Genomic DNA, 15392 nt, shown 5'->3' with positions numbered 1-15392 from the left:
CCTTTCCTGCTCCGTTCACCACGACACCAACCCTTTCCTGCCCCGTCCACCACGACACAAACCCTTTCCTGCCCCGTTCACCACGGCACCAACCCTTTCCTGCCCCGTTCACCACGACACAAACCCTTTCCTGCCCCGTTCACCACGACACCAACCCTTTCCTGCCCCGTCCACCACGACACCAACCCTTTCCTGCTCCGTTCACCACGACACCAACCCTTTCCTGCCCCGTCCACCACGACACAAACCCTTTCCTGCCCCGTTCACCACGGCACAAACCCTTTCCCGCCCCGTTCACCACGACACAAACCCTTTCCTGCCCCGTTCACCACGACACAAACCCTTTCCTGCCCCGTTCACCACGACACAAACCCTTTCCTGCCCCGTTCACCACGACACAAACCCTTTCCTGCCCCGTTCACCACGACACAAACCCTTTCCTGCCCCGTTCACCACGACACAAACCCTTTCCTGCCCCGTTCACCACGACACAAACCCTTTCCTGCCCCGTTCACCACGACACAAACCCTTTCCTGCCCCGTCCACCACGACACAAACCCTTTCCTGCCCCGTTCACCACGACACCAACCCTTTCCTGCCCCGTCCACCATGACACCAACCCTTTCCTGCCCCGTCCACCACGACACCAACCCTTTCCTGCCCCGTCCACCACGACACCAACCCTTTCCTGCCCCGTCCACCACAACACCAACCCTTTCCTGCCCCGTTCACCACAACACCAACCCTTTCCTGCCCCGTCCACCACGACACAAACCCTTTCCTGCCCCGTCCACCACGACACCAACCCTTTCCTGCTCCGTTCACCACAACACCAACCCTTTCCTGCCCCGTCCACCACGACACAAACCCTTTCCCGCCCCATTCACCACGACACAAACCCTTTCCTGCCCCGTTCACCACGACACAAAACCTTTCCTGCCCCGTTCACCACGACACCAACCCTTTCCTGCCCCGTCCACCACGACACAAACCCTTTCCTGCCCCGTCCACCACGACACAAACCCTTTCCTGCTCCGTTCACCACGACACCAACCCTTTCCTGCCCCGTCCACCACGACACAAACCCTTTCCTGCCCCGTCCACCACGACACAAACCCTTTCCTGCCCCGTTCACCACGACACAAACCCTTTCCTGCCCCGTTCACCACGACACAAACCCTTTCCTGCTCCGTTCACCACGACACAAACCCTTTCCTGCCCCGTTCACCACGACACACGCCCTTTCCTGCCAAGTCTAAAAAACTAAAACCCCCCAAAAAAGGTGATGCCTGGAAATGGACGATTGAACTTCTAGAGCAGGGGGGTCTCCAAACTTTCTAAACAAGGATCCAGTTTACTGTCTTTCAGACTTCAGGGGGGCCGGACTGTGGCCATTGGGAGTATAAAAGGTCCCGACACCAGTGGGAAAAAACAATGCCCCATATTTGGTGTCAGTGAGAGGAATTGTGCCCCATTGTTGATGCCAGTGGGTCCAATTGTTGATGTCAGTGCGAGGAATTGTGCCCCATCGCTGGCGCCAGTGGAGGTGATAGAGACTCATTAATTAATTGATTTCCCTGATCCAATCTCAGGGCTATAAGCTCAACTTATTTTTTCCCTAATCCACCACAGAGGGAATTGTGCCCCATCGCTGGCACCAGTGGGAAGAATTGTGCCCCATCGTTGGTGCCAGTGGGGGGAATTGTGCCTCATCATTGGTGCCAGTGCGAGGAATTGTGCCCCATTGCTGGTGCCAGTGCGAGGAATTGTGCCCCATTGCTGGTGCCAATGGAAGGAATTGTGCCCCATCGTTGGTGCCAGTGGGAGGAATTGTGCCCCATCGCTGGTGCCAGTGGGAAGAATTGTGCCCATTCATTAGGGTCAGTGGATGAAATAGTGGCTCAAGGGCCTGATAAAAGCAAGCAAAGGGCCGCATCTGGCCCCTAGGCCACAGTTTGGAGACTTGTGTTCTAGACCTTTATGGACGAGGCTCTCTGGAGCTTGATACAGTCAGAGAAGAACAGTGGGGTAGAGTCAGACTGCTGCCTAGTGTGGGATGTCTCTAGGAATGTGAATGTGTCGGCTCCTCTAGAATCTCCATAGACTTGCTCCTCACCTTGGGGCAGTCGGGCTGGCGGGAGAAGGCGGTGTAGATCTCGGTGAAGGCTCCTCTCTGCCGGGCGTCGTAGGTTTCCTCCTTGTAGATGTGATCGAGTTCTGCACAGCGGGAGCCGAAGACCAGCGTCATTTCACCGGGAACCACATCTGGGGGGGCAAGAAGAACGGCTGAGAAGGGGCACCAATGCGCAGAACCCCCCCCCCCGGGAACGTTATATACATTTCTTTCATTTTGGGGGCATTCTTAGCTAGAATCAGGTAGCTTTACGCCGGTGTATCAGTAGATACGCCGGCGTAACTCTGAATCTACGCCGTCCTAAGTTTAAGCGTATTCTGGAAACCAGATACACTTAAATTAGGCTAAGATACGAGCGGCGTAAGTCTCCTACGCCGTCGTATCTTAGGGTGCAATTTTTCCACTGGCGCTTCCGTTGAGTTCGGCGTAGAATATGTAAATGACTAGATACGCCTATTCACGAACGTACGTGTGCCCGGCGCATTTTTTTTACGTCGTTTATGTAAGGCTTTTTCCGGCGTAAAGTTAGTCTAACAAATAGCTGGCGTAGTCAATGCTAAGTATGGCCATCTTTCCCGCGTCGAAATTTTTAATTTTTACGTCGTTTGCGTAAGTCGTCCGTGAATGGGGCTGGACATAATTTACGTTCACGTCGAAACCAATACGTCCTTGCGGCGTACTTAGGCGCAATGCACACTGGGATATGTACACGGAAGGCAAGTGGTTTGTGAATACAGCACTTGCCTCTCTGACTTACGGCGGCGTAGCGTAAATACACTACGCTACGCCGCCTCAAAGATGCGCCCGGCTACCTGGATCTAGCTATCTGTCTTCTTTTTCCGCCTCTCATGAAACTCTGGATATGAAATTAGACGATCGGTTTCAGAGTGAATTATTTTTTGGGCTGCAGGTCCTGTAGATGGAGAACATGAGCAGTAGGGTGGTACGTCCGCGTCTCACATCTCTGCCACCAGGTGGCGCTCTTATAACACTCACCAACGTTCAGGATGGATCCCACGATGACGGCTGCGCAGACCCATCACACAATGGTAATGAATCCCCCCCCCGGTACCTCTACTGCCCCCCTCCTGCGGGGTCACATACTGACCATTGTTCAGCAATGAGCCCACCACTTCTGAGATTTACACAGAGTTGCCCTTTCTGACAGGACAGGAGACCTGATTCTCCTCTGCTGCAGTTCAATAACCACTTAAAGGCCTTGCCCCTCCCCCCAGCCTGTGATTGGTTAGTGAACTGAACAAAGACGATGAAGCTCATTCCTCCGCTCTCTCCTCCTCTCAGCATGCTTCTTGCATTGCAGCACAACGGATTGACTCCGTGTTATATTCAGGTTCTTACAATGGATTGAATGATGAAATTATGAATATTTGTCTGGAGTTCTGCTTTAAGAAATGGGGAATGTTGGAGATTTGCTCACCTTTGTTTTCAATGTCATACAGTCTCTGCTGCCAGAACCCTCTGAAGGGGGCAATTCCGGTTCCGGGGCCCACAAGAATGCAGGGGGCTTTTGTATCTGCTGGGAGGTGAAAAGTGGGGGCTCTGTGGAGGAAGACAGACAGATACAGGGTAAGGTGACATGTGACCAGAGGCGGCAGCACCCTGTTACCTATGGCATTGCTAGACATGGACAACCCCCCCTCCCCTTATCTCTATACCTGGAGGTCACACCATTTGTAGCCCATTCATAGAATGTATGTAATAGTAGTAGTATGCATCATTCAGGGGCATTGCTAGAACCTGGCACCCAGGGCATGTGCCCCCAGGTCTTCTCATGGGTGGCATAAGTCTCCCCCCGGGTTGCATCAGGTCTTCTATTGAGTGGCTCAGGTCTTCTACTGAGTGGCCCTGGTCTTCTACAGGATGGCCCTGGTCTTCTACTGAGTGGCCCTGGTCTCCTACTGAGTGGGATCAGGTCTTATATTGGGTGGCCTGGGTTTTCTACTGAGTGGCCTGTGCCTTCTACTGAGTGGCCCTGGTCTTCTACTGAGTGTCCCTGGTCTTCTACTGAGTGGCCCTGGTCTTCTACTGAGTGGCCCTGGTCTTCTACTGAGTGGCCCTGGTCTTCTACTGAGTGGCCCTGGTCTTCTACTGAGTGGCTCAGATCTTCTACTGACTAGCCTGGGTCTTATACTGAGTAGCCCTGGTCTTCTACTGGGTGGCCCTGGTCTTCTACTGGGTGGCTCGGGTCTTCTACTGGGTGGCCCGGGTCTTCTACTGAGTGGCCCTGGTCTTCTACTGGGTGGCCCTGGTCTTCTACTGGGTGGCCCTGGTCTTCTACTGAGTGGCCCTGCTCTTCAACAGGATGGCCTGGGTCTTCTACTGAGTGGCTCGGGTCTTCTACTGAGTGGCCCTGGTCTTCTACTGGGTGGCCCTGGTCTTCTACTGAGTGGCCCTGCTCTTCAACAGGATGGCCTGGGTCTTCTACTGAGTGGCTCAGGTCTTCTACTGAGTGGCCCTGCTCTTCTACAGGATGGCCCTGGTCTTCTACTGAGTGGCTCAGGTCTTCTACTGGATGGCCCTGGTCTTCTACTGAGTGGCTCGGGTCTTCTACTGAGTGGCCCTGGTCTTCTACTGGGTGGCCCTGGTCTTCTACTGGGTGGCCCTGGTCTTCTACTGGGTGGCCCTGGTCTTCTACTGAGTGGCCCTGCTCTTCTACAGGATGGCCTGGGTCTTCTACTGAGTGGCTCAGGTCTTCTACTGAGTGGCCCTGCTCTTCTACAGGATGGCCCTGGTCTTCTACTAAGTGGCTCAGGTCTTCTACTGGATGGCCCTGGTCTTCTACTGAGTGGCCCTGGTCTTCTACTGAGTGTCCCTGGTCTTCTACTGGGTGACCTGGGTGTTCTACTGGGTTGCCTGGGTCTTTCTATTGAGTGGCTCAGGTCTACTACTGAGTGTCCCTGGTCTTCTACTGAGTGGCCCTGGTCTTTTACTGAGTGGCTTAGGTCTTCTACTGGGTGGCTCAGGTCTTCTACTTGGTGGCTCAGGTCTTCTACTGAGTGGGATCAGATCTTCTATTGGGTGGTCTGGGTCTTCTACTGAGTGGCCTGTGTCTTCTTCTGAGTGGCCCTGGTCTTCTACTGAGTGGCTCAGGTCTTCTACTGAGTGGCCCTGGTCTTCTACTGAGTGGGCCGGGTCTTCTACTGAGTGGCCCTGTTCTCCTTTCAGATATGGTGATGATACATTCTATGGCCCAGATTCTCGTACGAGTTACGCCGGCGTATCTCCAGATACGCCGTCGTAACTCTGAGTCCGAGCTGTCGTATCTATGCGCCTGATTCTTAGAATCAGTTACTCATAGATTTATATTAGATCCGACCGGCGTAAGTCTCTTACGCCGTCGTATCTTAACTACATATTTACGCTGGCCACTAGGGGCGTGTACGCTGATTTACGCCTAGAAATATGTAAATCAGCTAGATACGCGAATTCACGAACGTAAGCCCGGCCGACGCAGTACAGATCCGCCGTTTACAATGTTAAGTATGGACGTCATTCCCTCGTCAAATTTAGAAAATTTTACGTTGTTTGCGTTAGTCGTTTGCGAATAGGGCTGGGCGTCATTTATGTTCACGTCGAAAGTATTGGCTTCTTGCGGGTTAATTTGGAGCATGCGCACGGCCCGTACCCCCCCCCCCCCCATACATTGCTCTGGTCTAAGCCCCTGACTTCCTCTGCCAGCTGAACCCCGAACCATCTGAAATGATGAGAGTGGGGGAGGGGCTGGGTTGGTTTCTGCTAATCACCCCTTTAGAGGAGGAGCATTTGGCGTATCGGTAGAATTGTGGAATATTTACCCGCGGACGAAGCAAGGGACGGAGGAGCCGAGGCAGAGCTGGTCCAGCCACGTTGAGCAGACCCCGTAGTGCAGAGGACCTTTATTTTCTGCCGGAGATAATGGAGATAAAGCAAATTTCAGACACTCAGATTATATAATGTCCACATACAGACAATGTCACAATCGTGGCCCCCGGGGGCCCCTCACCCTGAGTGCGGTACGACACTACGGCCACGGTGAGGTGGATCTGGTCAGGGCAAGTGTCCATAGAGGAGCTGATGGAATAGTAGCGGGCCTGGAGCAGAGGCAACTGTGTGAGGAGGAGGGAACTGGGGATGGAGATTGATGGGAACTCCTCCAGAACCTCCACCAGATTGGGGCATCGGAACCATTTCCACTCCTCGTACTGCCGGGCGTCCTGCGGGAGGGGGGGAGAAGGTGACCACGGTTACATTTCCCACAACAAATTGCACACCAAACCCACCGAGATCAGAAAGAAAGATCAGTAATCCCCGGAAATTCTGGATTCTTCCATCTTTCACACTCATGGCCCATCCCCAAAAGGTCCCGGGGGGTTCCTGGACTCCGTGAGGATTCTGCTGGGACACTAAACACCGATTACATTTCACCCAATCAGAAGCCGTCATATATACTAGAGGGCTCCAGACTGGTGAAAGGTTCAATCTGATTGGTTGATTGCATCATTGCACATCACCGGATATCAGAGAAGGAGTGGTCAGATTCAAGGTTAGAGAATTAAATGCTGAAACCTGATTGGTCCAGCCTGGCTCAGTGCCCTCACCTGGCTCAGGGTCTCCAGCCTCTGCCTCTCGGTGGGGTCCTCACACAGGACACTCAGCAGCTGCAGGAACTGGGGTGTGGGGGGCGTGGTGATGTCCAGGTAATTGGTCAGGGCCTGACGCAACGTACAGGGGGGGATCCGAGTGTCCGAGACCCAGTTGACTTTCCGTCCGGATCCCAATCCTGATAACAGAGATACGAAATAAAGGAAATGATTGGTGCATAAAGACCCGGATCCTGGTGCAAGAAAAGAGCTGCCCCCCCCCCCCGAGTGTCAGTCCCATACCCAGTGCTACAGATTGCACATTCCCCCAATAACTGCCCTACAGCTAACATGTCCACCCCATTACTACCAGTATCTAAAGCTCCCAACCTGCATAACCCCCCCCCCCTCTGGTCCTCAAACCCTCCTCAACCTTCATAACCTCCTACCCAACCTTTATAACCACCCCCCCTCAACCGTCATAAGCTCCTACCCAACCTTTATAACCACCCCCCCCCCAACCTTCATAACCTCCTACCCAACCTTTATAACCACCCCCCCCCCCAACCTTCATAACCTCCTACCCAACCTTTATAACCACCCCCCCTCAACCGTCATAAGCTCCTACCCAACCTTTATAACCACCCCCCCCAACCTTCATAACCTCCTACCCAACCTTTATAACCACCCCCCCCCCAACCTTCATAACCTCCTACCCAACCTTTATAACCACCCCCCCCCAACCTTCATAACCTCCTACCCAACCTTTATAACCACCCCTCCCCCAACCTTCATAACCTCCTACCCAACCTTTATAACTGCCCCCCCCCCCCTCAACCTTCATAACCTCCTACCCAACCTTTATAACCACCCCCTCAACCTTCATAACCTCCTACCCAACCTGCATAACCCCCCCCCTCATTCCTCAACCCCCCCCCAACCTTCATAACCTCCCACCCAACCTTTATAACCACCCCCCCAACCTTCATAACCTCCTACCCAACCTTTATAACCATCCCCAACCTGCATAACCCCCCCTCATTCCTCAACCCCCCCCCCAACCTTCATAACCTCCTACCCAACCTTTATAACCACCCCCCCCATAACCTTCATAACCTCCTACCCAACCTTTATAACCACCCCCCCCCCCCTCAACCTTCATAACCTTCTACCCAACCTTTATAACCACCCCCCAACCTTCATAACCTCCTACCCAACCTATAACTCCCCCCCACCCTCATAACTGCTTTTCTGAACCTAACCCACTCAACTCCCATTACCCAACCAACCGCACAACCTTCACAATCTCCTCCCAACCCTCATAACCTCCCCCTAACCCTTAAAACCTCCCCCCACCAGCTTCATAACCCCCCCCCAACCTGCATAACCTCCCCCTAACCCTTAACCCCCCACCTTCATAACCCCCCCCCCCCAATACTTGCAACCACTCCCTCAACCTTCATAATCTCCTCCCAACCCTCATAACCTCCCCCTAACCCTTAAAACCTTCCCCCACCAGCTTCATAACCCCCCCCCAACCTTCATAACCCCAACACTTGCAACCACTCCCTCAACCTTCATAACCTCCTCCACAGCCCTCTAGACTACTCCTTTGTACCTAACCCACTCACTCATCCTTCTCACCTAGCTCCCCAACCTTTATAAGAGCTCTTCCACTCCTTCCCTCAACTTCTAATATCCCTCGGATATACCCAACCCCCAAACCCCCTCCAACACCTATTACCCCTCCTTCTAACCTAGCTCCCCAATCCTTTTAACCCCTTTTCTACATCTCCCCAACTCCTTTTACCCCTTCTTGACACCCAACCTCCAAACCCACAAAACTCGTCTCCCTCACCTTCCAACTTCTGCTATCTCTCCTCTGAACCTCCTAATCCTCGTCTCCCATTACTTCTGCTTCACATCATTTCTACAGAGCCTCCCCAACCCACATAGCCCCTCCTCCACCCCACATAGCCCCTCCTATAACTCCTGCACACCTGGCCCCCATCTCCAACACCATTACCCCCCCCCCCCACCCACATAGCCCTTCCTCCATCCCACATAGCCCCTCCTATAACTCCTGCACACCTGGCCCCCATCCCCAACACCATTACCCCCCCCCACTTTGTACTGTAGATCTGATCTCCTCCAAGGCTTCCTCTCCAGTCATTATACCCCAAGGAGAACTCTACAATTGGCTCCAGTGATGGAGATGGGGGGGGGGGGTAGGTATGGCCTTGTAAACTCTATGGGCCCCCTTCAGAAGACACAACCTTTGCTACCCCTCCACCTACCCCACAGGAAAAGCAAAGCGTCTGGTGGCGGCATCCCCTACTCACGGTTGTTGGAGTCTTTCTCCATCGTCTCCACCAGGACGGTGTCATTCGCCGGCGGGGGGTCCTCCACCCTCTCCAGCAGTGTCAGGACCAGCTCTTCCCGGTTACATGGGAACACCCCGAGATGGTCACCGGGGGAATAACAGAGCTCCTTCTGCCCCTCTGTGTTCAACTTTAGCAGGATGGTGGAGCGGCTGAGACACCAGAAAGAACCAATCACAATGGAGGAAAGAAACTTTTTTATTTAGAAGAAAGATTTTATTTGAACACATTGGAGGATACATGTTCCATAAACACTCACCAAAGACCCCCACCTAGTGGCTGAAAACAGAAATGACAGTACCAATAGAGCACCACTATGGTGAGATAGTGGTAATCAACATTCCACCCCCAATATCCAACCAATCACCAGATCTACTGGAGCCAATCCCGGTACAGCAAGCCAATCCCCCCAAAAGGAAATGTTATTAAAGTGGGAATCCCCCCCCCCCACCCGCACAGTCACCCACTATTATTAATATACATTTATATAGCTCTGACATATACCACCGTGCTGTACAGAGATCACTGAGCCAATCAAAGATGGTTGTTGGGGATCATCTGTCAGTTTCAGGGGTCCAGGAGGTCACATGACCCCCCTTTATCTCCTCTCTGGAAATAAAGTGTCTGTGCCTAATGACCAATCAGATTTCAGCTCTCACTTTCCCAGTGAAGAGTAATAGATAAAATGAAGAATCTGATTGGTTACTATGAACACCACACACATGCGCTGCGATCCTCCATTCTCACCTGGACTGGTCACTCTGCAGGTTCTCCCTGGATAGGAAGACGGCCTCATAGACTTTCCTCCTGTGCACCTGAGAGAGTCCTGAGAGAGACAAACATCGATCAATGCAGTCCCAGGACCCAGGAGGACCAAATAGGGGTCCAGAATATGGGATAGGTGGACATGGTGGGGGGCCCCCGAGGTGAGATGAAGTCAGTGAGAGGGGAGGCGGGGTCATACCTGTGATGAGGTCAGGGGGGCAAAGGTGGGGTCATACCTGGGATGAAGTCAGGGCAGGGGTCAGAGTTTAGGTCATACCTGTGACGAGGTCGGGTAAGGAGGCGGGGTCATACCTGTGATGAGGTCGGGGTGGAGGCGGGGTCATACCTGTGATGAGGTCGGGGTGGAGGCGGGGTCATACCTGTGATGAGATCGGGGGAGGAGGCGGGGTCATACCTGTGATGAGGTCGGGGTGGAGGCGGGGTCATACCTGTGATGAGGTCGGGGGAGGAGGCGGTGTCATACCTGTGATGAGGTCGGGGGAGGAGGCGGGGTCATACCTGTCATGAGGTCGGGGTGGAGGCGGGGTCATACCTGTGATGAGGTCGGGGGAGGAGGCGGGGTCATACCTGTGATGAGGTCGGGGGAGGAGGCCTGGATGGACATCCTGTACATTGAGCGCTGCCAGCTGCCTTTGGCCTTAAAGAAATCCTGAACGTTCAGATCGATGTCGTCACCGACACAAAACGTGTCACACGCCGCCTGGGGGACAGAAAAGACGCGACACCAATGTTGGGGGTTATTATTACTGACACTAATGTTGGGGGTTATTGTAACGGCTACCCACTGGTAGTGAGGGGTATCGGCCGTTGGAGACGTCCTTTTTGCTGACAAGTTATGATATGCAGGTACCGCCGGTATATCCCATCGAACGCCCTTCCAAGAAACGAGACGTGCTACGTTTGAAGGGTCAAGCAGACTGACTTTATTTGGCATATTTCACCTGCTTATATCTGCTTACAACTGTTACAAGAACAATGACAGTTTCCGCCCTCCCCTTTTCCCAGTAGGGGGCTTCAACACAGACCCCCTGAAACAATGACATCTCCTTGAATTAATCACTTGACCAGTCTCTAGCCGCTTCGGCACCTCACCCCACTTAACATTTCCTGGCCAGGCACATAGAATTCAATTAACCTTTAAAACAATTATCACTCACACATAATCCCCATCAGCATACACCTCACAGGGGGGCTGTTTACCTGCACACAAAAGAGAGTTCATTATCTATGCGAAGGGAACATTAGCATTCCAGCAATGAAAAGATACTTGTCCAGTTAACCCTTTGTGCTCAGAATACACTGTGGTACATCCACTTGTGACAAGCCATGCAGTTCCTTGTAGTCCCCCTGCACGAACATTATAACTGTCTCGGCAGCATGCATGTGTCCGTTACACTACTCCCCCTTTGTGGAACACTCCGGCAGACCCGGATTGATCTTTTTCGGATCAACTTGGGGATGTCCGGTCTGCTGTTAGGGTAAAAGTTCAGTTTGCCTGGACAGGCCGTCGGCATTCCCATTGAATCTGCCAGGGCGGTATTAGATAGAAAAATTGTAGGGTTGTAGGGCCAAGCTCCATCTTAGCAAGCGCCCATTATCTCCGGCTACTCGGTTCAGCCATACTAGTGGGTTATGGTCCGTGATCAGGGTGAATTCCTGACCATACAGGTAGGGTGTGAGCTTCTGAGCTTCCCAAACCAGGGCTAAACATTCCTTTTCCACGGCCGCGTAGCTCACTTCCCTGGGTAATAGTTTTCTACTCAGGTACGCGACAGGGTGTTCTCCTCCATCCTCCCCGATCTGGCTTAGAACTGCCCCCAGTCCATACATGGACGCATCTGTATGAACGACAAATCTTTTGTTAGGGACGGGGGCAGATAGGACAGGTGCGTTGATCAATGCTTGTTTCAAGGTTTGGAATGCTGTTTCACAGGCGGGAGACCACAGGACTACTCTAGGCAAATTCTTTTTGGTCAAATCCGTCAGGGGTTTAGCAATGGTACTGTAGTCAGGGACAAATTTTCTGTAATACCCCGCTGTCCCTAGAAATGCCAGTACCTGGGTCTTAGTGTGGGGAGTTGGCCAATTGGCTACAGCCTCAACCTTAGCGGGTTCTGGTCGTTGTTTCCCACACCCCACTCTGTGTCCCAAGTACTGGACTTCTGCCATCCCGAAATTACATTTTTCTGGCTTCAGGGTTAGGCCGGCGGCCCTAATCTGATCCAGTACAGCCTCAACATGCCTCAAGTGTTCCCCCCAAGTCTCACTATAGATCGCAATGTCATCCAGGTACGCGCAAGCAAAATCCTGGAAGCCATCAAGGAGGCGGTCCACTAAGCGCTGAAATGTGGCTGGGGCGTTCTTCATCCCAAATGGCATGACCTTGAACTGGAATAAGCCAAATGGGGTGACAAATGCCGACTTAAGGATAGCCTCTTTGGACAGGGGAATCTGCCAATACCCTTTGCACAGATCGATTGTGGTCAGATAACGTCCCCTGGCAATACGATCTAATAGCTCGTCTACTCGGGGCATGGGGTAGGCATCTGTCACGGTTTTGTCATTGAGGCGTCGGTAATCGACACAGAATCGGGTTGTTCCGTCCTTTTTGGGTACTAGGACAACGGGCGAGGCCCAGGGGCTGTCAGATGGTTCTATGATCCCCAGTCTTAACATTTCTTGTATTTCCTTCCTCATCTCCTCTTTTACTGCCTCAGGGATTCTGTAGGGAGTCTGTCTGAGCGGGTTTTGTCCTGGGGTCTCTACGTAGTGAGTCGCTAAGAGAGTGTACCCGGGCTCCTGGGAAAATGTCAGTCCTTTCTCAGTTATCAATTGTCGCATCTGTCCCTTTTCTGCGGGAGGTAACCGCTCCCCTAGCTGTATCGTATTGAGCAGAGTCTTAGGTTCCGAATCTGCTAATAGATCTGGGATGGGTAAGCTGTCGGGGTCTTCAGTGGCTGGGATACATATGGCTGCTACATCCTCTGGTCTTTCCTGATACTCTTTTAATAAGTTTACATGAAAGGGTTTCTGGACCCTTTCATCTTGGCTGCTGGCGATTACATATGTAGTATCGCAGACTTGCGCTACCACTTTGTAAGGGCCCTGCCATGAGGTCTGGAGCTTATTCCCTTTGACAGGCCTAAGCACCAGCACCTTCTGGCCCACTTGAAACATTCTCTGACGGGCGCCCCGGTCGTACCAGTGTTTCTGTCGTCCCTGGGCCGTTTGGAGATGGTCCCGTGCCATCCAAGCTAAATGTTCCATGCGGTCCCGCATTTCCAGCACATATGGCACAATGGGGACACCTTCATGTTCTGTCTCGCCCTCCCAGTGCTCCCGGATGAGGTCGAGGGGGCCTCGCACTCTCCGTCCATAGAGCAGCTCGAAGGGAGAGAACCCTGTGGATTCCTGCGGTACCTCTCGATAGGCAAACAAGAGGTGCGGCAAAAATCGCTCCCAGTCTCTGTATTCCGCCGTAAAGGTCCGCAGCAATTGCTTGAGGGTACCATTAAAGCGTTCACAGAGACCGTTGGTCTGAGGGTGGTACGGTGAACTAAGCAGGGTCTTAATACCGCAGACCTTCCATAACTGTTGGGTTAGATCTGCAGTAAACTGGGTCCCTCGGTCGGACAGGATTTCCTGAGGGAACCCCACTCGGGTGAATATCCCGACGAGCGCACTGGCAACAGTGTCCGCCTGAATATTCGTCAGAGTGACGGCCTCCGGGTAGCGGGTAGCATAGTCTACTATGGTAAGAATGTATTTCTTACCTGAGGGACTGGGGTTAGGTAGAGGTCCCACTAGGTCGACTGCTACCCTGCTAAACGGTTCCTCGATCACGGGCATAGGTGACAGTCGAGCCTTAGGGTGGTCCCCTCTTTTTCCTACCCGTTGGCATACGTCACAGGTGCTGCAGTAACGTCGCACATCCTTCGAGATCCCCGGCCAAAAGAAAGTCTGGGTGATCCTGTAGGTGGTGCGGTTACCCCCTAGGTGCCCTGCCAACGGAATGTCGTGGCCGATTCGGAGAAGTTCCAACCGGTACTTTCTGGGTACCACTAGTTGGCGCTTTTGCGAAGGGACACCGCCTCTCTTTCTGCCTTCATTCAATCTGTATAACCTGTCACCCTCCCATATAAAACGTTCCCGCTCATCCCCTCTACTGTCTGCTAATTCTCGATACTTTTGAAGGGTGGAGTCCTCCCTAGTTTCCCTCCCAAATTCCTCTGGGGTGTCCCAAGCTATGGGTCTCTCTACCGTAGTGGGGTTACATGTCGGTTCTTGGCTTACCTGGGTCTCCTGGCCTGTTGTAGGATCATCTGTGATACGGGTCTGTGAGCGGGTGGTCACGGGGCAAGCTGCATCAGGTGTAGGTAGATACGCCGAAGTCAGAGGGCCAATGTCGTTGCCCAGCACAACCTCGGCCGGTAGGTTGTCCATGATACCAACGGTGGTCTTTCCTGACCCGACTCCCCAGTCTAAGTGCACCCGGGCGGTGGGTAAGCGGAATACAGCGCCCCCTGCGACCCGGACGGCAACTGTACGAGTGGAGAGGTTCTCTGGCTTTACCAGATGTTTTTGAACCAGAGTGATAGTGGCCCCGGTATCTCTTAAGCCTTGTGCTACTTGTCCATTCACCCGTACCTCCTGACGGTGATGCTGACGGTTATCTGGGGAGGCAGCTTGTATTGGGTCTGCCTCATACAAAATCCCCAGACATTCCTCCGGGCCCCCCTCGGTCTCCAGGCAGTGGGCCGCAGAGGGACGTGATGGAGTGACTTCTGTGTTGGGTGTTGTGCGTCTCCAATTGTTATTTGTAGCTCTTAGAGGGCAATAACGAGCAATATGTCCCGTGTTGCTGCAGTGATGGCACGTCACCCTAGGCGAATCCCGGGGGTAGTTGTTAGGCCCCTGAGGACGTGGTGGTCCTGGTGGGACTGGAGCCCGAAACTCTGGGCGTGGGGTGATGGTTGGAGTACGCGGTTCTACCTTATGAGCCAGCCGCATAGTACCCTGGCTTACTTTCCTTGTCTCCGCGTACTCATCTGCTAGCCGAGCCGCCTCGTTTAAGTTAGCGGGACTGCGATCTCGTACCCAGTCTTGTATGTCTGCGGCCAGGTCTTGGAAGAAATGTTCCATTAGGAACAGCTGTAATACTTCCTCCCCGGTGTTGGCCTTGCACCCTTGGACCCAATGGGATGCCACCCTTTGTAACTGGTTTGCCCATTCCATGTGGGAGTCCACAGCCTTCTTCTTGGACTCCCGGAAGCGACGGCGGTAGGCTTCTGGAGTTACGGCGTATCGGGTTAGCAGCGCCTTTTTAACTTGCTGGTATTGTAAAATATCCTCTGGGGCGAGAGCCCGAAAGGCTTCATTGGCTTTGCCCGACAGTTTCCCCGACAAAATAGTGACCCATTGGTCTGGTGGTACCTGGTGTAGTGAGCACTGCCTCTCAAAGTCCGCCAAATATCCATCGCTTTCCTCCTTACTTTCTACAAAAGCTTTAAA

General features: G+C 53.1%; 1 protein-coding gene across 27 annotated transcripts in view; it reads right to left on the bottom strand.

Annotated features, from left to right (window-relative positions):
- NOS3 (nitric oxide synthase 3) overlaps positions 1–15392 on the bottom strand; it is a 128386-nt gene that overhangs the window by 21433 nt on the left and 91561 nt on the right. For all 27 annotated transcript variants that reach the window (XM_040355413.1, XM_040355387.1, XM_040355392.1 and 24 more), the window contains 8 exons: positions 10449–10581; positions 9843–9921; positions 9057–9247; positions 6733–6914; positions 6138–6348; positions 5950–6037; positions 3573–3694; positions 2117–2265 (listed from right to left, as the gene is read on the bottom strand). In XM_040355413.1, the coding sequence (XP_040211347.1) occupies positions 2117–2265; positions 3573–3694; positions 5950–6037; positions 6138–6348; positions 6733–6914; positions 9057–9247; positions 9843–9921; positions 10449–10581 (1155 nt within the window). The remainder of the gene's footprint in view (positions 1–2116; positions 2266–3572; positions 3695–5949; positions 6038–6137; positions 6349–6732; positions 6915–9056; positions 9248–9842; positions 9922–10448; positions 10582–15392) is intronic.

This window comes from Rana temporaria, chromosome 5, assembly GCF_905171775.1.
Source record: "Rana temporaria chromosome 5, aRanTem1.1, whole genome shotgun sequence".
Lineage (NCBI taxonomy): Eukaryota > Metazoa > Chordata > Amphibia > Anura > Ranidae > Rana > Rana temporaria.
This window is presented reverse-complemented; position numbering and strand designations above follow the sequence as displayed.